Below are 21,909 nucleotides of genomic sequence, written 5' to 3'. Positions count from 1 at the left end.
AGACATTGCCGCAAGACTCATGGAAATTAGAATTGTCAACTGACGTTTTCACTTCGTGAGTAAACGAGACATTAGTCGTTTTCTTAGCAATATTTTAATTTGAAGAAGTATAATAGTATTTTTTTCTTAAGTATCCCAAAAAAAAAACGATTAATGAGAATTTGTAACTTAGAAAGATACATTTACGAATGGATTCGTTTATTTTAGAAATTTGAAAAAAAAAAACATGATATTCGACCGCTAAAATTTGTTAAGAATCCAGCAAGACTTCAGGTGATATGATGATAATAGAAAGTCTCGGAAATATTTAACTGGAACTTGAAAACGTAATAAGTTAAATTATTCCTAGTAGCTCAATGTCCATAATTTTATACAAATTACTACCTCATCCCGCCTGCAAACACTCGCCTCCGTGCATATGCAGTAGCTTACACTTTAAATCAATTAAACCAAGTAGCTTAAACGCAGAACACCCTTCGCGTATTATTGGCGGAAGCCTCAACCATAGACGGTTTAAGCAGTCAAAGCTGTCGTCATGTAATATTGACAAAATCCCCACTTCTGCCGGTTGTGATTGCTATCTATTGGGCAACAATTTAACAGCAACCGCCATCGAGTTATCGCGTGCCACATAACTAATCTCCAATAAACTCTAAGCTCATTTCGATTGCGTTATTGGCATTTCACGTCTAAATCACGTACGACAAACCGAGTGAACTTCTCATATATAAAAGCTCAATAACATCTCCGATACAAGTAGTATTACGACACATCACAGTGAACAGTCCATCGGAATACACAGATCAAAGAGATCATCAAACAATGAACTGTTTCCTATTCACACTTTTCTTCGTTGCCGCACCGGTACGTAAACAAAAATTACACATACGCAGACATTTAGAAAGAACATGAAAATTTTAGACGAAGAAATGAAAACTCTAACACGAATTATATTTGTGTAACTTCATGTTAATAATTTTGCTTTTCTCTTTCTTCATAAAGCTCGCAACGGCCTCTTACGGTTCGGCTTCAGGTGGCGGTAGTGGTGCTTCCTACCTATCATCGGCCTCATCGAATGGTCTCGATGAATTAGTACAGGCTGCTGCCGGTGGTGCTCAACAGGCTGGCGGTTCCATTACTCCTGCCAATGCTGAAATTCCCGTCTCACCCGCCGAAGTGGCTCGTCTCAGCCAAGTGCAAGCTCAATTGCAAGCGCTCAACTCCAACCCAGTCTATCGTAATTTGAAGAACTCCGACGCCATTGCCGAATCTTTGGCTGAATCTAACTTGGCTTCGAACATTCGTCAGGGCAATATCAATATTGTTGCACCCAATGTGGTTGACCAGGGTGTCTACCGTTCTCTGTTGGTGCCATCTGGCCAAAACAATCATCAAGTGATCGCCACACAACCCTTGCCACCAATCATTGTCAATCAGCCAGCTTTGCCTCCAACCCAAATTGGCGGTGGACCAGCTGCTGTTGTTAAAGCTGCGCCAGTCATCTACAAGATCAAACCATCGGTAATCTATCAACAAGAAGTGATCAACAAGGTGCCAACTCCACTCAGCTTGAATCCAGTCTACGTCAAAGTATACAAACCAGGCAAAAAGGTTGATGCTCCCCTTGTGCCCGGTGTACAACAGAGCTATCAGGCTTCATCGTATGGTAGTTCATCATACTCAGCTCCAGCACAATCTTATGAGGCAGCACCCGCATCATCTTACAATGAAGCTCCTGCCTCGTCATACAGCGCCGCAGCTGCTGCTCCATCTTATAGCGCTGCTCCTGCTCAATCTTATGGTGCTGCTCCCGCTTCCTCATACGGCGCTGAAGCATCCTATGGTGCTGCCCCAAGTAGCAGCAGCGGTTACGGCAGTGCTCCTCAATCATCGGGCTATTAAATAATGCCTAGCTTAGTATTTTTTCAGTCATAATTTTTTTTTACATGTTTTATACATACGAACTTATGTCCTGTTCGGCAATGAAAAAATAAAAAAGCAATTTTCTCACGAGAGCCATTGGTTTTTTTTAGGTTAATACTTATCATTTGAATAAAATGTACTTAGGTTAAGAAACATTCAGCAAGAAATTGTATATGGAATGCGAATTTGAGTTTATTTGCGAAGGAGTAATATTTTCGGACTTTACAATTACCGTCTTGGAATTTACTAGAGACTTTTCTATTATACATTTTTGTATTGAAATATTTTTTCTTTTAAAATTACCTTCCTACATACTTATGTATGTGTCAGACAGATTTCGTTCATTATTTAAAGAGCTCGAGCGCATCATAAAAATCACCATACCACATGGACAACAGATATTAATGGGATCATCTATTCGTTATAGGACGTCCAATGCTGTGGAATTCTCTGAAATGCTAGCTTCGCTCACGCGTTATCAAAAGTTCAACGAATTAACCAATTGAATGATAGGTGATTGGTTTGGATAATGTATTACTAAGCAATTGGTTTCAAAAAAATACTTTGTTGTTTTATATTTAACTTTCTAACACAGTTTTCCGCTTAAAAATTATAATAAATTTTATATTGTTAAACTTTTAATCAGCTGTTGTTCTGTCAATTTCCCATTGCTCTTTAGTATACTCTTATCAAATAACACACTCACCTAAAAACAAACGGATGTGATTTTAAAATTAATATCGGTAGTCGAAAAAGTATTTTCGTATTTAGTCAATAGATGTCGTTGCAGTCGAATCCTCTCCAGAAAAAAAATGAAACTCGGGGAAGTTGAAAAAAAGTTACAGCTGTTCAAAAATGAGAAAAAATAATGAAGAAATTCGCTATATTTTGAAATTTTTGTATAAAAAAGGAAGAATGCCACGCAAGCCACCAATAAAATTTGTGAAGTTTACGGAGACGACGCTGTATAAGTTCATCTAGCACAACATTGGTTCGCTCGCTTCCGTTCTGAAAATTTCGATTTACACTAATGAAAGTTTTACACTGATGGAATAATGTCTCTAGCGGAAAAATGGTGAAAAGTGGTCGACCAAAATGGTATATATTTGTTTATTTATTTATTATTATAAATATATAAAATAAGTTAAAATTTGATTAGAAATACGAAAAGACTTTTTCGACCTCCCAATATAATCCGTTGGTAAAACGTAACAACGAGCTTATTAGTGATTGTTGTTTTTTTTATACTCTCGCAACAATGTTGCTAACGAGAGTATTATAGTTTTGTTCACATAACGGTTGTTTGTAAGTCCTAAAACTAAAAGAGTCAGATATAGGGTTATATATACCAAAGTGATCAGGGTGACGAGTAGAGTCGAAATCCGGATGTCTGTCTGTCCGTCCGTCCGTCCGTGCAAGCTGTAACTTGAGATATCATGATGAAACTTGGTACACGTATTCCTTGGCTTCATAAGAAGGTTAAGTTCGAAGATGGGCAAAATCGGCCAACTGCCACGCCCACAAAATGGCGGGAACCGAAAACCTATAAAGTGTCATAACTAAGCCATAAATAAAGATATTAAAGTGAAATTTGGCACAAAGGATCGCATTAGGGAGGGACATATTTGGAAGTAATTTTTTTGGAAAAGTGGGCGTGGCCCCGCCCCCTACTAAGTTTTTTGTACATATCTCGGAAACTATTATAGCTATGTCAACCAAACTCTACAGAGTCGTTTTCTTCAGGTATTTCCATATACAGTTCAAAAATGGAAGAAATCGGATAATAACCACGGCCACCTCCCTTACAAAGGTTATGTTCAAAATCACTAAAAGTGCGTTAACCGACTAACAAAAAACGTCAGAAACACTAAATTTTACGGAAGAAGTGGCAGAAGGAAGCTGCACCCAGGCTTTTTTTAAAAATTGAAAATGGGCGTGGTGCCGCCCACTTATGGACCAAGAACCATATCTCAGGAGCTACTAGACCGATTTCAATGAAATTCGGTATATAATGTTTTCTTAACACCCTGATGACATGTACGAAATATGGCTGAAATCGGTTCACAACCACGCCTTCTTCCAATATAAAGCTATTTTGAATTCCATCTGATGCCTTCTTTGTATAATACGAGTATAAACATTAGGAACCAATGATGATAGCGGAATAAAACTTTACACAAATACGGTATTTGAAAAATATGTAAATGAGATGAAATCTCGATTATCACTTTACCATGCGAGAGTATAAAAAATGTTCGGTGACACCCGAACTTAGCCCTTCCTTACTTGTTTTTTTTTTTGATTTCAGAACAAGTTTTTTGAAAAAAGGAGCATTCAACCAAAGACTACAAAACCTCGTAATATAATTAAAATATTTTTAATTTAACATTTTTTTAACTATAAATTTATATTGAGGATTATCGTTAAATCTGGTAGTTGGAATAAGAATTTAAGCAGATAATAAGTTTTAGCGGTTATCATGAATTCTGATATTTCTGGTTTGACGTTTTAATCAAAATCTTAAACCCAATTTTATCGGTTTTGCTGTCAGAAGAAACTCAATGGCGACATATTGAAAATTTAACGTTTTAATTTATTTTGATTTTCCTTTAACTGCGCAAGTCCCTGGTGATGTTTCAAAAATCGATTTTTTTTTTATTTTAATCAAAAGCCGATCTTGAAAATTGGAGCTGATTATGCCACTCGAAAATGGTTGGCGCCAAGGCAGTCGAACTTTAACCACAATTTTTAAATGCCGTTTTTTAGAAACTATGTTGTCCAAATTAGCACAATGGATTACGGAAAAAATAGTAAACCTGCATCCATAATTTAAAGAGCAGAAAAACCTACTTTGAATATAATATAGATATGAAAATTAATTTTAAATCATTTTACACATTTCGCACGAAAATAATTTTAAAATTTTGCAAAAAATGTTTAGAAGTCTCTTTTTTAATGCTCGAATTTCCTGAAACTATGATAAAATTCTCTAAAGTGAATTAAGAGAGATTTGATGATTTCGAATAAAAATTAAAAAAAAGATAGAGCTCACGAAAGGTGTTAAGTCAGTTTTAATCATTACGATTTCATTACTTTCTTCGAAAGAATATTTTTTTTCATTTTGCGTTCAAAATGTATAAAATTCGGAATATTTTAGTTTGTTAATGTTAGCGACTGAGCTAATTGGAATGTGGAATACGAAAATCTAATCTGATTCTGAAACACCTTTGACATTCAACATTGGTTTAGAGTTCTGACAAGTACTCAAATCTGACTTGACTGGGTAAATATATTGATTAAATTTTTTTGTTCTTCAAAATCTCAAGCTAAGAGTTAAAAACCATACGTTTGAATAGTTGATACCTTCCTTGCAAACAACCCAATTATGAGAGCCAATCTGGTTTATAATATTTGTATATAAATTTTCCAATTCAAACAAGGAAGTTTTTATTATCTTTTGAAGTAAATAAATTAAAACAAGGAAAGTTAAAAATTTACTTTTTTGAAGTATTCGAAAATTTTACTAGAAGATTGTAATTTTTGCTTAAACTTAGCGTTTTTTGTTTTGCTCCAAAATTTGTACCTCCTGATCAATACAAGCAAAATACATACAATCTACACAAGAGTCTTTCTGCAAACTTACTTCAAGAATGGTCTGTCTACAGCCGTTTCAAAAATAAAAATATAATTTCATGTCGGCAACAAATCAAATGCAGACTCTCAGAAATATCACACGAATGATTTATTGAAAACTCTTCAAAAAATACCCGTATATCCATAAAACTACTCTAGGTACCTCCCTATTTAACCTCTTTTAATACATCAGACAAATCGTGACCAAAAAGCAAAAATTTTGAACTATAATGATTTTCGCCGATTGCTATAGCAAAAGGTTTATAATCTGCTGTGTTGTGTAGCCAAAGGAAGAAGTTTTGTCGATATTTCCCTCTCAACTTTTTGTTGTGCTACAAATGGAGTTTTTGCATGTTTTAAAACACTTCGGTAAATAAGAATTAGAATTATTAAAAGTTTTGTCAATAACCACCGCGAGTATTTGAAAAAAAAAAACGTTTTCTTAAATTTTATAATTTATAATCACACACCCATGGATGTACCATATATATTTGTATATCCTGCGAAATTGTTATCATAAGCGTTTCACGGAAATGACTAATTAACCCCATAATCTCCTCTGCAGCAACTTGAGAGAGCACAGCTCGTGAGAGCAATTGACTATAATGAGTCAGTTCAAAGTGCTAACGCAATAAGATATCAAGACCGGATTGATATTATTGCGATAAACATGTCGAACGAATATCAGCAACAGAAAATCGCAACAAAAATTTGAAGAAAGACAAAATAGCATCGGGTGGCGCGCGATGAACTGCCGCACAAATGTCACGTAATTGAAAGCGCAATATGTCGTAATGCCATCGAAGCATATTTAAACAAATCTTCTCAGCCCATTGAACACAGTCAGCTAACGGTGCTCTTGCCTTGAGAACACAATAATATAACAACAGAACAAGTTCCGCAGATCAAAGCAGCAGCATCACCCCAGTAAACGAAAAGCGACACAATGAACCGCTTTCAACACCTGCTTTATGTGTGCGGCATCGCAATGATTGTACGTAGTTTTTTTCACCAACCGATATTTACTTATTATTTATATTTGTTTGATGCATTTGGCTAACTCTTTGTTACACTCATTTTCGTTATATATAGGCATGCAGCACAACAGCCTATGCTTCGTATGGCTCACAAGGATCGGCTGGAGGTTATGGTAGCGGCGGTGCTATCGGTGGAGGTGCTGGTGGAATCGGTGGAGGCGCTGGTGGTATCGGTGGAGGCGCTGCCGGTATCAGTGGTGATGCACTCAGTGGCATCATTCAGGGCATTGGCTCGGGTTCAATCCAAGGTGATGGCAACGGTGTGCCCAGTCCATGCGGTAAAATCTTGCCCGCCCAAAGCATTCCCTACTCGTTAGGTCAACGTGCCAATACGGTCAGCTCTTCGATCACCTACCCACAAAACAAGGGTGAAATCCTTATTCATCGTCCAGCTGCAATCATTGTCAAGCGCCCACCCACCAAGGTGTTGGTCAATCATCCTCCACTAGTTGTGAAACCCGCACCAGTTGTATTGCACAAACCTCCAGCAGTCGTATTGCGCAAAGTCTATGTTAAGCATCACCCACGTCCCGTTAAGGTCGAGCCTGTGTACGTTAACGTTGTCAAGCCACCAGCAGAGAAATACTTTGTTAATGAGAAGCAACAAGCTGCTTACAGCAGTGGTGGTTATGGTGCGGGTGCTGGTGCTGGCGCTGGAGCAGGAGCTGGTGGTAATGCTGGCGCCTCTAATGCTGAGGCCGCTGGTTACCAGCTGTTACAAGGTAGCCAAGGATTAGCGGCTTTGGCCAATATCGCCAATGCCGGACAAAGCGCCTATGACGGTGGCAATGCCGGACAAGATGCTTATGGCGCTAGTGCCGCCCCACAAGGTGGCTACAATGCCGGTAGCTCAGCACAAGGCAGCTATGCTGCAGCAGCTCCTCAATACTAAAATTTCTATTTCATAGAGAATTTATTGAGGTTATTACCTCAACTTTAGGATAAAGAGTTAATGCATAAAGAAGAGAAAAATCAATCTTCAGATCGAAAGGTTAATTGAACCTGTAAATTTTTTTATACTGTGCCAAAGAGAGCCAATAAAATGTTTTTTATGATAATTTGAATATATTTGAGATTTAATTGGTTAAATTAGCTATGTAGACGTCGTTAACAGCACTCAAAAAATTCATTTCGAGTCTGATGAAATAAAATCAAATTAAATTAAGTAACATGATAAATTCTGGAAGCACTTTAGAGTCGGAGATGTCGAGAACTCCTTGTACTCAATGTACTCCAAGTAAAAATATTTTTTGTTTCAGTCAATAGAAATCGTTTGGTATGGAGGAGTGTCCAGTGAACTTGAGGTATACACCAACTATTACTATAAAGGTCTTTGAACAGCGAAAAAGGTTAAATTTATTAGACAGTTAGTTTATCGTGTCCCCTATGAAATTTGCAACATACATATGTATGTATATATAAAGATATCGCAACACTAGCATTATCACCGCCCAATCAAGCAAAATTGCACGCAACAAGTAGCATTCAAGCACTTCCTAAGACTTGGCATGTAAGTTATGGAAAAAAGTAAGGATGATGGTGGATTCTGCCGCAAACTAACACCGCTATTATGTAAGGTAACTAGAGTATAGTTGCGGGTGTACTAGATACAATATTAGTATTTTGTATTGAAGGAGTAGACAACATTCCTAATCTTACATTTGGTGGCGAAATTTGAATTAACAATATTGAATTTAAGAAACAATGATTTCATAGAGATCCATTTTAGTAAGTAATTCAATTTCCTGAATTTCTGTATATTATTAAAAGCCAAAGTAGTATTAGTACTACATAATACACCTTTGGCTGCTCAGTAGCCGCTTGCCATACGTAATATAAATTTTGAACTACGGTTGCTTGGAAGCAACTATACTCGCGCTAGTTGCGAAACATAATATAATATCGAAATATATAGAACATAAAATATATCCAATAGCATCGTTAGTTTTTACCGTCTATTACAGAATAACAGTACTAACATAATTTTTGTTCTATTTGAGAGTTACATACCTTGTGTACTGTAATGCCTCAGATTATGTTTTATCATATAACGGAACGAACTGTCAGACAGTTAAGTTCTTGGTTCTTCATTCTTAAAAATTTTTACACATAAATTTCAAGTGCAGACAAAGAACCGTTAGGTGAAAAAAAATTACACTTTTAGTAAAACGTTTCGGTGGTACAAAAACAATGCAATACCTCTCATTAAATAAACCCTCACAAAACTGGGTCAAATTCGTTGATCTAATAAAAGTAAAAATGCATTTCACATAAAATATTATAAAAATGCGAGCATAAACATTTGCGAAAGGCATTCAGTAAAATTTCAAAGCTCTAAACGAGCGCGAATATTCGTTCTTCATTCTAAAAAATTTTCACACATAAATTTCAAGTGCAGACAAAGAACCGTTAGGTGAAAAAAAATTAAAGTAAAATTACACATTTTTCACAAAAGTAAAATCGCATTTCACATAAAATATTATAAAAATGCGAGCATAAACATTTGCGAAAGGCATTCAGTAAAATTTCAGAGCTCTAAACGAGCGCGAATATTCGCAAGAATATTAAATAATTTCTTATACCATTAAATTCTGTGAAAACTAAAATAACACATAACATTCTTATTAACGAATTTAAGGTTGGCGTATATGAAAAGTGTTACAAGTTCAAAGCCACATCGAAGTTTAACAAAACAAAATACAGCAAAAGAAAGAAACGAGCAAACGACAATCAGTTACCAAGCAGAGCAAAGAGTGCCACACTTAAGTTTGAGTCATTTTAGGGCAAAATAAGCGTGTTGTTCTGGCGGAAGCTATGAAGCATATTGCAGTTGTTGCAATTTTCATTTTAATTGCGCTAAATACAATTCTCAAGGTTCGTTTTTTGTTTAATTTTGTTAAATATTTTCTTTTTATGAAAATGTATATGTGTTGGTTTGATTTAAGGGGCATTCAATAGGGGCAAGTCGAAATAAAAATGCTGTAAAACACAATTATATGATTTTAAAATTTTATGACAGTTTTGTGGTTTTTAACCGTTAAAATACTGTTGTCGTGATTTGAAAAGCCAGTTTCCAATATTGTTTTATATGAATTGATTTCAACGAAGAGACACTTGTTAGGCCACTTTTACCTTATCTTTACTGTCTCACAGACCACTAACTTTTGATTGGGAAATGTATTCCGTATAAAATTCCTTAAGTTTTCTATTTTTATGCATTAAAAATAATCTATAAATATTTCAATTTCATAGAATTAAGTAAAACAATAAAAAACGTTAACTTCGGTTGCACCGAAGCTAAATACCCTTCACAGGTACATTTCTGTTAGTAACTATGCGTTCAGTTTGTATGGAAGCTTTATGCTATAGTAATCCGATCTGAACAATTTTTTCGGAGATTATATTGTTACCTTAAGCGGTAATCTATGCCAAATTTCGTGAAGATACCACGTCAAATGCGAAAGGTTTCCATAAAAGCCCTTGATTCCGATCGTTCGGTTTGTATGACAGCTATATGCTATAGTGAACCGATCTGAACAATTTCTTCGGAGATTACATTGTTGCCTTAGAAAATAACCTGTGCCAACTTTTATGGCAGCTAAATGTTATAGTGGTCCGATATCGGCCGTTCCGACAAATGAGCAGCTTCTTGAAGAGAAAATGACGTTTGCAAAATTTTAAAACGATATCTTAAAAACTGAGGGATTAGTTCGTATATATACAGACAGACAGACAGACGGACATGGTCTCCGACGCTTCCTTCTTGGTGTTACAAACTTCGTGACAAACTTAATATACCTTGTTCAGGGTATAAAAATAAAAAATAGCGTCTTGAAGTAATGATTTTGTCCCCTATTATGCACAAAAAATGTTTTTTCTTAGTGAAAATTGTGTTGGATGTATTTACACAGAAGAAACCTCGTTAACTTCGGTTGCACCGAAGCTATACTCGTAATACCTTTCACTGTTCTAAGTTTTCTTTACAAGAACTTAACTTTGATCGTTCAGTTTGTATGGCAGCGATATGCCAGTGTCCGATCTGAACAATTTTTTCGGGTATTGATCGTTACCGTGGAAAGCAATTCGTTCCAATTTTCGTGAATTTATCTTGTCAAAAAAGGTGTTTCATACGGAGACATGAGTTTGATCGTTAAATTTGTAGGGCAGCTACATATATATTTTTATTTCTTTTTTGGCATATAGTTTAGAAAAAAAAGTAACCAAGGGCTATCTATGCCTTAAATTCATTTGAAGGAAAAAGTGATATGCCAAAACCTTAAACTTTACTCTGTGCTAAAGCTTGTGAAAGAGCTTATTTTGACATTATAGCATAAAAATACACTATATTTCTCACAAAAAGTGTAGGAACGGAAGAAATAACTGTTTTGACAAAGTTATCAATTTTTCATCTTGAATTCAAAATTCATTGTTATATCTTGATTTCGTTGGGATTTATCGGGATTTGACTAGTGTTGCAATCTGGACACTCACAATTATATTATTTATATATTGGCTAAAAGTATTTCATTCTTGTATTCTCTCTAACTAAAAAATAAAATCAAATTCTTAGTTGTTAGTAAGCAATCACTAAATAAAATAACAAATACTACTTCATAGTCAATAAGAAAGTGTGCAAAACAAAACCAATAAAATCACTTTAAAGACGCAGGTCGAAAAGTTCATCAGAAATAACGGTATAAAAGTTGTTTTACGCAAGTAAAAACGGTTTTAGGCTTTTAGGCGCTTCATAATGACACGAAGTAAATATTTTTATAGTCTTAAAAACAATAATATTAAACAATACTTTATGGCGCCGTAAGTTAGAGGAATGCATGTCGTTGTTTCATATCAGGCTATGACCACTACGTAGAGGTTGCCTTTTGTATTTTGTGATTCGAGAACAAAAACAAATCATTGAAAATCGCTTTATTGTTTTTCAAAATATTCTTCATTAAGATCTGTACACTTATGTCCGGTTTCAAAGTTCATACTTAAGTTGTGCCCAAATAAAATCTTAATTTCTATAAAAATTTATTTTCGTTGGATCCCACACAATTTGTCAATCGCTAAAAAAAAAGCTCGTGTCGAGAGAAATATTAACAAAATACGATAGCGGTGCTTCGAAACACGTTTATGACATCGTGACAGGTGATGAAACGTGCATTTAAGTGTATGAGCCTGAAAGTAAACAGCAGTGGGCCACCCATACAGCCCAAGATGAGCCGAATCCAACAAAAGTTGTTCGGGCACGAAGCACTTACAAGCAAATGGTTCCGTTTTTCTGCTAAAGCTGCGAATGTCGCAACCATACCACTAGAACAACGCATAACAATAAATACAACCATTTGTTTGCCAGTTGTCATTGAAGAAATCAGGAAAACTAACCGCTGAAGACAGATCACTCTTCAATAATTCGATGTGAGCTCTTACACATCTACTTAAACAACATTTTTGAGCACTCAAAATACCGATTGGATGAGCTATCCTCCGTAGACTTGAGTTTGCACCGAATGACTCATTTTTATTACCGTATGATAAAAAATAAACCAAGAAGTCGACGTTTTTCGACACCTGGAGAGGTGGTAGATGCCTTCAAAAGGCAAGTTTTGTAGATACCTCAACCAGAGTGGCAAAAGTTTTTCGACAATTAGTTCAAACGCAAGCTTAATGCCAGGTTTCACAGTCCATACTTAAGTTGTGCTTAAGATAAAACAGGAAAATAGTGTTTTACAGTTCATATTTAAGTTATGCTTTAGTACTGAAAATGGGAGACTTAAGCAACAGCTACCTTTTGTTTTGAATTTTCAGTTATTTGTCAAAAGAATAATAATAACAAGAAATTATTTTTTGTGAAAAAATATGGAATCGGATTGGAATTTCCACCAGTTCCAAAAGGTTGAAAGGTAGCGTTGAAATTCGGGGTTCTTTTGTTGTTTTCACTCATTTTAAAAATAACTTTTCTCGAAAAAATTATATTTATATTATTTAAATATTTCAAACATATTTTTATAGATGACATTTGTAAAACATATGTTGCCCATAACGTTGCCATATATCATAATAAAATTTTATAGAAATTAAGCATTGTCTGTGAAATGCAAACGACTACTCAATCTGCAACAATGCTTAGCTCAGATTTTATTTGGGCACAACTTAAGTATGAACTTTGAAACCGGACATAAGTGTATAGATCTTAATGAAGAATATTTTGAAAAACAATAAAGCGATTTTCAATGATTTGTTTTTGTTCTCGAATCCCAAAATACAAAAGGCAACCTCTATGTAGTGGTCATAGCCTGATGTGAAACAACGGCATGTATTCCCCTAACTTACGGCGCCATAAAATATTGTTTATTGTGAACTTTTTAAGACTATAAAAATATTTACTTCGTGTCATTATGAAGCGCCTAAAAGCCTAAAACCGTTTTTACTTGCGTAAAACAACTTTATACCGTTATTTCTGATGAACTTTTCGACCTGCGCCTTCAAAGTGATTTTATTGGTTTTGTTTTGCACACTTTCTTATTGACTATGAAGTAGTATTTGTTATTTTATTTAGTGATTGCTTACTAACAACTAATAATTTGATTTTATTCTTTAGTTAGAGAGAATACAAGAATGAAATACTTTTAGCCATCACATTTTTGTAAAATCTTTTTTTTTTTAAGAAAATATCTTAAAAGTTCGGGTTGATATAAATTTGTTGCTTGTTTTGCACAATACTATACTTGTACATTGATTTTGTTGACGTTTTTATAATATGTAATATATTATAATCCCATATATTTTATAAAAGAAAACTTCATGTTCTTTTTGGAAAAAAAAATTATTAGTTGTTGCAAAACTTCATTTGAAAGAATATTCGTGATAAATCAACTGAATGGCCTTCATTTTTCTTATCTTATTAAATTGTACCATGGGTCAGGGATTCAATAAGTTTCATTAAGAATGATTGAATAAAAGAAATGCACAAATTATGCAAAATTTAACGAATATATTTGATATATTTCTTTAACATTAAACAAATACTTAAACAAAAAACCAAAACTATTGACAAAATTAGGTCACAAAATTTATCTCTTAATATCGTTTTACAGTTATGTGATCTCGTTAGCATTTAAATACATTTCAAAGTTTTTGTCATGTATTATAGTTAGATACGCAATTTATTGTATTTTGTGCAATTTTTTCTCCGTGGCTTGTACTAGAAAGGAGACAATAGGAAAATTAGTGATAAAATAAGATAAATCGTGCAGACAAATTGGTCAAATTATTGGCAGACCTCACTAAACAATCCAAAAAAAATATAAATAAATAGAGATATGGAGGAACATTGCGAAATTTCGGTGGGGAGGAAAAAATGTTAATGATGATGACAATATTGTACGTTTGGAAATTAGCCAAAAGATAAGTATTCCTAACTCAACAGTTGAAGTGTCAAAAATAAACAAATATCAACTGAAACAGTACGTCGTGTTCTTCGCAAAAATAATTTATATGGTCGGATAGCGTGTAAAAAGCCATTTATCTTTAATGTAAATAAGAAAAATCGGCTTGAGTATGCGAGAGCTCACGTTGATAAGCCTTTAAGTTTCTAGGAAAGTGTAATGTTCACTGACGAAAAAAGATTGCCATTTGGGAATCTGATGGACCTCCATGTCGTCCAAACCAAACACGGAGCTAAGAAGTAAACATTTAATTGGGGCAGTGAAAAATGGCGGTTGTTCAGTTATGCTGTGGGGGTCTATGGGAGCTAATGAAGTGGGTACCATTTAATTTATTGAATGCAACATGACCAAGGAGAATTATTTGAATATACCATTAGTGCAATTTAAGTGCAAGCATGGAGAAAAAAAAAGGTTCCGTCAATGTTTTGGTTACAAAAAGACAACGATCCAAAACATACAGCGATGATAGTCAAAGAATGGTTAATTTAAAATGCTTCAAAACAGCTTTATGCCCCAAGAGCATTTATGGGAGTACTGAAATCTGAGCCGAAAAAATCCAGTCCTCGTACCTAAGAAGAACTAAAAAAGGATATTTTCAGGATATGGGGCGAAATATCACCTAATTTAACAAAAAACTGGTGAACTCGATGCCTATGTTAATACAAGCTGCAATAGATGCAGCAGGTGGACCCACAGCCTATTAAATTTAAAGTGGATAAAATTAAATGGATAAAATTTTTTTTCCCGATGGAGTGTATACTCAATTTCGTAACCTGAATTCGTCAATAATTATAGTTTTTTTTTTTTAAGTTTTTTTTTAATATTAAATAAATGAATTAATAAGAGTTTAAACTTCAAATGTGCATAAAAAATTCAAATATTTCCACTAAATTTTCCTTAGTTTGTGTGTTTCTTTTACGAACTCCTGTGTACACTCACTTTTGGGACTAACTGTATATATTTTACGATAATTATTCAAATGGTATTTGATATAGTTGATAAAAATAAATATAAAATATATTTACCTTAAAAGTAAACGCGGCAAGCTCATTTTCCTCCGTTTTTCATAATATTTTTTCATTAATTTGTAACTCGCAGCATTACTGCATGTTTTTCAAATTATATTGACTATTTCACTTTACTTGATATATTTAACTATAGCGAATATCTAAACATATGTAGTTAATATTGTATAAGAGCGAAAAATATATCCGAAAAAAACTTGCTTTTATTATAGTTGAAAAAATAAATATCTGAAAGAAAGGTTAAAGATTAGAATGTATTGTAGATCAAAGAAAATCAAAACAGAAGAAAAAAGGAAAAAAGAAAAAACAAAGAATAAATAAATAACTTGAAATATTCAAAATACTACTTTTTGACTTAAAATTAATTTTATTGGTTTTTCACTCGCCGACAAACAGTGGCAAAACTATAAATGTAATCACACAATAGCCACTCAAAAACGGCTAAAAACTTACAGCTTAAATTAAAGACAATAATAAAATATAAAAAATAATATTGAATTGTTTTTATCGATATACATACATAATAATATATGTATACCACTAAATATTTACATTTTATAAACGAAATTACTTAGTGAACGACTCAATATAATAATAAAACAAAATTTAATAATTTTTTTCTCCGCAGCCGACAGCCGCTGAAACAAGATCTCCACAAGTGATAGGCTTGGAAGATAAGCATCAATACACATGGCCAATGAGACGCGCTAAACGCGAGCACATGGGGAAAGCGCAGAGCTTTATCGATCTAATACTAAAAATTATGAACTCGCTACAATTTGGTAAGCCAAAGCGGATTGAGAGTATAACTTAAATGCTGTTAGAAAAAGGTAGATAATAATAAAAGTCCAGAGTTTTCTTACGTGCTAAAACGTTTTTTTTAATTTTTTATTTAATTTTTTGTATTTTTTTTTTGAAGTTTTTTATAGGGTTATTTGTATACAAAATATTAAAAGGTATCAATAAAACTATAACTAACATAATTTTTAAGGGTGTTTGAGTATTTTTAAGTACTCTATAATATTGATGTTAATAAAAGGTAAGAACATGGTAAAAAAAATTGTCGTTATATAAATTATGAAGTTGAAAATTGCCAAAACCGCGTAAACAGCATAAAAAAAAGGTGAGAATATGGTGGAAAAATGTATACCCTACCCTTGACGACTATTGGAGTAATAAATGCAGTTGGATAAGTATATTACAAAATGAAATGTTTATATATAATTAAATATGATTACCAAATGAACTTAAAACTAATTATATGTTGAGTGTGAATGTTTGTATGTGTGCGTGGGGTAAAAAACGAATTTGCTTGTTTATAACGATATATTGTTGAATATCTTATTTAAAAACAAAACGATATATCAAACAACGGTATATTTGAACATCTTACTATTTTCATTTGATATGATTTTCCGTTTCCCTTCCGCGACTGTGTACTGATTTGGAGTATAATAAATTAATTTAAATAATCTGATTGTTTTGTGTACATTACCGTTTACTACACACGTATGTACATTAAGTTATATAAATGAAAGTAATTTAAAAAAAATTACAAATTTACATATGTAGAATTAAATATGAATTTGCTGCATAAACAAAACTGTTGTAAAGGACATCGAATAAAATTGGGTTGCGAACGCTTTTACAGTGACATTGTATTCCGCAAATAATTTTTTTTCTAAAAAAATATTTCAAATATACGAAAATATTTATAACTAAATATATTTAATACTAACGTATAATTATTATTTAATAATTTGATTTAGTTTAGTTATTTTTAGCGTTACGCTTGAGGCAACGTCCTCACTAAAAGCAAAATGCTACAACAACATACTTTTTACTTCTAATAAGTTTTTTTTTTGGTTATTACAATTGCAAAACACGAAAACTGTAGTGACTTGCATTAATACAAAGAATCATGATCAGCATGAAAACGTTTATCGAGTGCAGCTTTTTTTCTAGTGTTACAAGTGTTTGTTTACAACATTTATCGTCAACCCAACTCGTTTTACACCCAACACATTTGGTAAAATCAAGTAAAAAGATTTTGCCATGGAGTCAGTATACATATACAGTTTACAGAGTAGTATTTAGAATATTACCTGTTAGTTAGTTATGTTTTATAAGAAATTTTAATTGTTTTTATTTGCTGTCACGTGGACGGCTATTTGTGGTGTTTGTGGTCATATTTGGCGTGCTATTGTTGCTGGATGTTGAAACGCAAGCAGAGGAGCCGTTCATTTGTGGCGTTGATGTTGGTAGTGGTAGCAAAGCATTTGGCGGTTGACACCAGTAGCCCTTCAAAGTAAATAAAAATAAATGGAATATTGAGAAAAAAATGTTAAAACAAATATATGTACATAGATTTGTTAAAAAAAAATGTATGTGTAATTGTAATTTAATAATAATAAAAGCGATAGAACAAGATGTGACCAACATTGTACAGATTGTTTAGTTTAAGATAGTTTCTTATTATTTTTTTATTTCTTTAATTTTTTATTGTTTTTTATTTTTTCTTTAATTATACCTTTAACAGGGTATATTAAGTTTGTCACGAAGGACGTCTGTCTGTATATATACGAACTAGTCCCTCAGTTTTTAAGATATCGTTTTGAAACTTTGCAAACGTCATTTTCTCTTCAAGAAGCTGCTCATTTGTCGGAACTGATATCGGAACTGACCAATATAACATATAGCTGCCATACAAACTGAACGATCGGAAGCAACCTCTTGTAAGGAAAACTTTGACATTTGGCAAGATATATTCACGAAATTTGGTACAGATTATTTTCTAAGGCAACAACGTAATCTCCGAAGAAATTGTTCAAATCGGTTAACTATATCATATAGCTGCCATCAAACCGAACGATCGGAATCAAGGACTTGTATGTAAAACTTTCGCATTTGACGTGGTATCTTCACGAAATTTGGCATGGATTACTGCAACAATATAATCTCCAAAAAAAATTGTTCAGAACGGATTACTATAGCATAGACATAGCTTCCATCCAAACTGAACACATAGTTACTAACAGAAATGCGACTGTGAAGAGTATTTAGCTTCGGTGCAACCGAAGTTTACGTTTTTTCTTTTTTTTTTTTTTTTAATTTTATTAAATTTTATTAATTTTTTTTTTATTTTTTAAAATTTTTTTAAAATTTATTTTTTTAATTTTTTTAAATATTTAAAAAATCTTTTTTTTTTATTTTTTATTTTTTTTTAAAGTGTTTTTGGCTCTCGACGCCAATATCTCCCATGATCAAAACATTCACAATTAATAAAATTATAAATTTACATTGTTTATATATGTACATATGTTTTTTTAATTATTATTTTTTTTATTTCTTTTCTTTCTATGTATTTGTATTTATTTTTTAATTTTTTTTTAATATTTTTTATTTTTTTTTATTTCATTAGTAATTTATTTTTTTAAGTTCTTTAAATGTTATGGTTGTATTTTTTCTCTTAATTTTTTTTTTACATTTTAAATTTTTTAGTTTTTTTTATATATTTTCTTTTGTTAGATGGGTTTTAAGTGTTTTAAAGAATTTTATTACCAAAATCAGTGTTCGGTTCGAAAACGATTTGACCAAGTTTGCACTCAGTTTACTTTATTGGACATTAAACCAACCACACGAATGCGTACAGTGCGTACAGAAGAGAATATTGCGTCTGTTTCTGAGAGTGTGGCTGAAGACCGTGAAATGTCGATTCGTCATAATATTTCTATTCGATTCTATGGCCATTTCTGATTAGAATATCAAACCAACGAATTCATTATTGGTCCCGTACCGTGAAAATCGCAGCATGGCAATCGTTCGACCAAACTTTTTGTTGCCAAAAATGGAAGAATATTCTACTACTGAAAATCTATTACAACTTTTTTTCGAATTGAATTCTGATGCGGACAAGAGTAATTTTACTCTCCAGAGAATAGCTTAAGTCGGAGATCTGTTATTACAAATTTACGACATTTACATAGCACAGCTATGCATATAACTTAAATACTATTATAAATAAAATTGCATACCTGGGGTCCAGATGGCCCACCTGCCACACCAGCTGTATTACCACAGCCACCTCCATTAACACTACCAGTAGAAGATTGCGGTTGTGGTACCGTTGCAATACCATTCATTGGCATACCACCGGCTGGCGCTACCGCAGAACCGGCTGTGTAATAAAAAGGCATTGGTGGAGGAGGTGCAGTACCAGGATACGGTATACATTGAAACTGTAATCCGTCACCGCCAGCATGCATTGTGCCATTAGGCTCAACGGTTGTAAGCTCTGCTGGTGTAGGATAGTAGCCATTTGATGGCGCCTGTATCGGTACTGCATCTGATGGTGATGGCATAAATTGTTGTGGTGGACCACCATTTGGTGCTACACCGTAGGTTACAGCTGTTGATGTTGGTGTGGGATGCATGCCCATAGAAGCACCTGGTGGTGGTCCTGGTTGTGGGGGAGCGTAAATGCCAAAAGTATGCGCTGGCGCTGGCATTGGCATGTGGAGGATAATGCCACCACCGGTGGCCGTATTTGGTGGAGCAATCGACATAGACGGATCGCCATTGAACTCATTGTACGGATTGTAAGGTGCAGCTATTAAAGTGTTTCCATTCGGAGTTTGGTATACAGGCATTTGTGGCTATAAGAGAAATCATATTTATAATAATTATTTAAAATTTAAATTCTAACGCTTACTCACATGTGTTATCATTTTACCAACACCATTAGCGTTATCAAAGTTTCCTTGCGGAGATGGCATGCCATGTTCGGCAACTGAAACCGCCAGTGAGGCTACACCACTACCCATGCCAGGGGTGTTAAGGTTTGCAGCTTTTGCATTGTGACCTGACGTATGACTATTTGTTGAATTTGGCGTATTGCTGCGATTTGAATTATAGTGTCCACCGCCATTACTTTTTAGCGAACTGGCATACTTATTACCAACATTACCATTGCTATTATTATAATCACTTTGATTGTGGTTATTTGAGCTATGCACATTAGAGTTAGCATTGTTTTGATTACGTAAAAAAAGTGGTCGCTCCTTATTGCTGTTGTAATACCGGGATGGAAAACGCCTGTGCATGTGACCACCACCACTTTTACCACTACCACTATTGGCGCCGCCACCAGTTACATGATTATTACTATTTTGATTATGTGTTGTGTGTGTAATACCCGACGTGTTATTTCCACCGTTAATGTTGTTAGTTTGCGGTGTAGTCAAATTTTGATTCTGCATGCTGTTGTTGTTAGAATCAAGCTTTGGCTGAAATTAGAAAATTTTGATTAATATTTTTGAGACGTTTTTACATGAAAGAAAATAAAATAGTAACTCGCAGTCATTATAATTATACGCTGAGCAGGGTATATATAGTAATGGACAGATAAATAGCACACATTTGGTTATTTGTAAAAATATTCATTATTAATTGGCAGTCGTCGAAAAAAGACATTGTTTTAATGTACCTGTTATAAAAAAAAAGTAATATATTGGGAAAAATTATCAAAAATTTGCATTGTACTCTGAAAAAAGAGGAGATTGCTTTTTGATCTATACAAAAAATTCAAAAATAAAACTCAGATTGCCAAAATTATGAATAGTTCGTGGAAAATGGTATAAAGATCCGAATTTGATAAAAAAAAAAAAAATAATAATAATCCGCAAACTCTTGCACCTAGAACAACAGAACACGCTGATAGAACCATCATTAGAAAAAACAAGGCTGATCGTTTTAAATCACCCGAAATATTATAGCTAACATAAAAACCGTTAAGCACGGCGGCGGTAGCGTGATGGTCTGGGGAGCGTTTTCCTGGTACTTCGTTGGTTCATTAGTAAGGTTACATGTTATAATGGGCCAATTTTCATATCTCAACATTCTCAAAAATGCTATGGACCCATTCCCACTCGAATCGATGCCTGTGGATTGGATTTTTATGCATGACAATGATCCAAAGTAGGCAGCACTGGCGAAAGTATTGACGTCATGAACTGGCTAGCACAAGGTCCCGATGAAAACCCCACTGAAAATTTATGGAGCGATTTTAGGATGCAGATTGCTAAGAAATTGAAAAATGGTGAAAAACGAAGTAGGTGCTAGAAGTTAGAGGAGAATTTGCCTCGACGATGTCAAGCAATTTTGAAAAATTGTAGACACAATACAAAATTATAACGTTGTGAGTGCTTAAAAGCAATAACACCACATTTATGATAAAGAAACGGCCTACTGAGCTATTTCTAACCGAACCAAACCGAAATACACAATTGGAAACTCAATAATTTTTGAAGGTAACTATGGAAAATTATATAATTTTTTGTACACAACTTACTTATTCCTCAATTTATGCTATGCTAATGAAAAAATACAATTTGTATTTTGTTTACATCAATAATAAACGTCGTTTTATTACAAGCTAAAATTGTGCTATTTCTCTGTCCATGACTGTATGTACATATGTATATATATCAAATTTGATATCGATTTGTCCATGTCCGTCCGTCTGTGTGTATATACGTGAACTAGTCCCTCAGTTTTTGAGATGCGCCGATACCGTACCACTATAACATATACCAGCTATAGAAACTGAACGATCAAAAGTATTTTATATGGAAAACATGGGACATTATGGCTTCGGTGTAAGTCATGTTAACATTTTTCCTTGTTTTTATGAATTTATAATACGGACTTACAAACCTCTAGCGTAACGTCTTCATTTTGATTGCCGCCATTCACTTTTGTGACACCTTGAGGTCCCGTCGCTTTCGCTGCGTTGTCTGAAATTATACAAGTAATATTTTACAGAAGTAATATATGCATAGTTGC

The 21,909-nt window shown here is 33.7% G+C and overlaps 3 protein-coding genes across 6 annotated transcripts in view; 2 read left to right on the top strand and 1 right to left on the bottom strand.

Annotated features, from left to right (window-relative positions):
* LOC126759737 (trithorax group protein osa) overlaps positions 1 to 21,909 on the bottom strand; it is a 125,119-nt gene that overhangs the window by 99,445 nt on the left and 3,765 nt on the right. For 2 of the 4 annotated variants that reach the window (XM_050474829.1, XM_050474831.1), the window contains 4 exons: positions 21,781 to 21,860; positions 19,782 to 20,351; positions 19,101 to 19,721; positions 16,895 to 17,367 (listed from right to left, as the gene is read on the bottom strand). In XM_050474829.1, coding sequence (XP_050330786.1) covers positions 17,212 to 17,367; positions 19,101 to 19,721; positions 19,782 to 20,351; positions 21,781 to 21,860 — 1,427 coding nt within the window. In that variant the 3' untranslated portion in view covers positions 16,895 to 17,211. Of the gene's footprint in view, positions 1 to 15,066; positions 15,295 to 16,123; positions 16,748 to 16,894; positions 17,368 to 19,100; positions 19,722 to 19,781; positions 20,352 to 21,780; positions 21,861 to 21,909 lie in introns of those variants that run through there. The other 2 variants (XR_007667070.1, XM_050474830.1) reach the window with 2 other exon arrangements.
* On the top strand, positions 778 to 2,015 carry LOC126759768 (chorion protein S36). The gene is made up of 2 exons (XM_050474872.1): positions 778 to 864; positions 1,003 to 2,015. Exons 1-2 carry the CDS (start codon positions 823 to 825, stop codon positions 1,900 to 1,902), a joined length of 942 nt encoding a protein of 313 aa, XP_050330829.1. The 5' UTR covers positions 778 to 822; the 3' UTR covers positions 1,903 to 2,015.
* Positions 6,415 to 7,657, top strand: LOC126759772 (chorion protein S38). Its single transcript, XM_050474882.1, has 2 exons — positions 6,415 to 6,550; positions 6,649 to 7,657. The coding sequence occupies exons 1-2, from the start codon at positions 6,503 to 6,505 to the stop codon at positions 7,483 to 7,485; spliced, it is 885 nt and encodes a 294-aa protein (XP_050330839.1). The 5' UTR covers positions 6,415 to 6,502; the 3' UTR covers positions 7,486 to 7,657.

This window comes from Bactrocera neohumeralis, chromosome 5 (genome assembly GCF_024586455.1).
Source record: "Bactrocera neohumeralis isolate Rockhampton chromosome 5, APGP_CSIRO_Bneo_wtdbg2-racon-allhic-juicebox.fasta_v2, whole genome shotgun sequence".
NCBI classification, from domain to species: domain Eukaryota; kingdom Metazoa; phylum Arthropoda; class Insecta; order Diptera; family Tephritidae; genus Bactrocera; species Bactrocera neohumeralis.
Note: the sequence above shows the minus strand (reverse complement) of the source record. Positions and strands in the feature narration are given on the sequence as shown.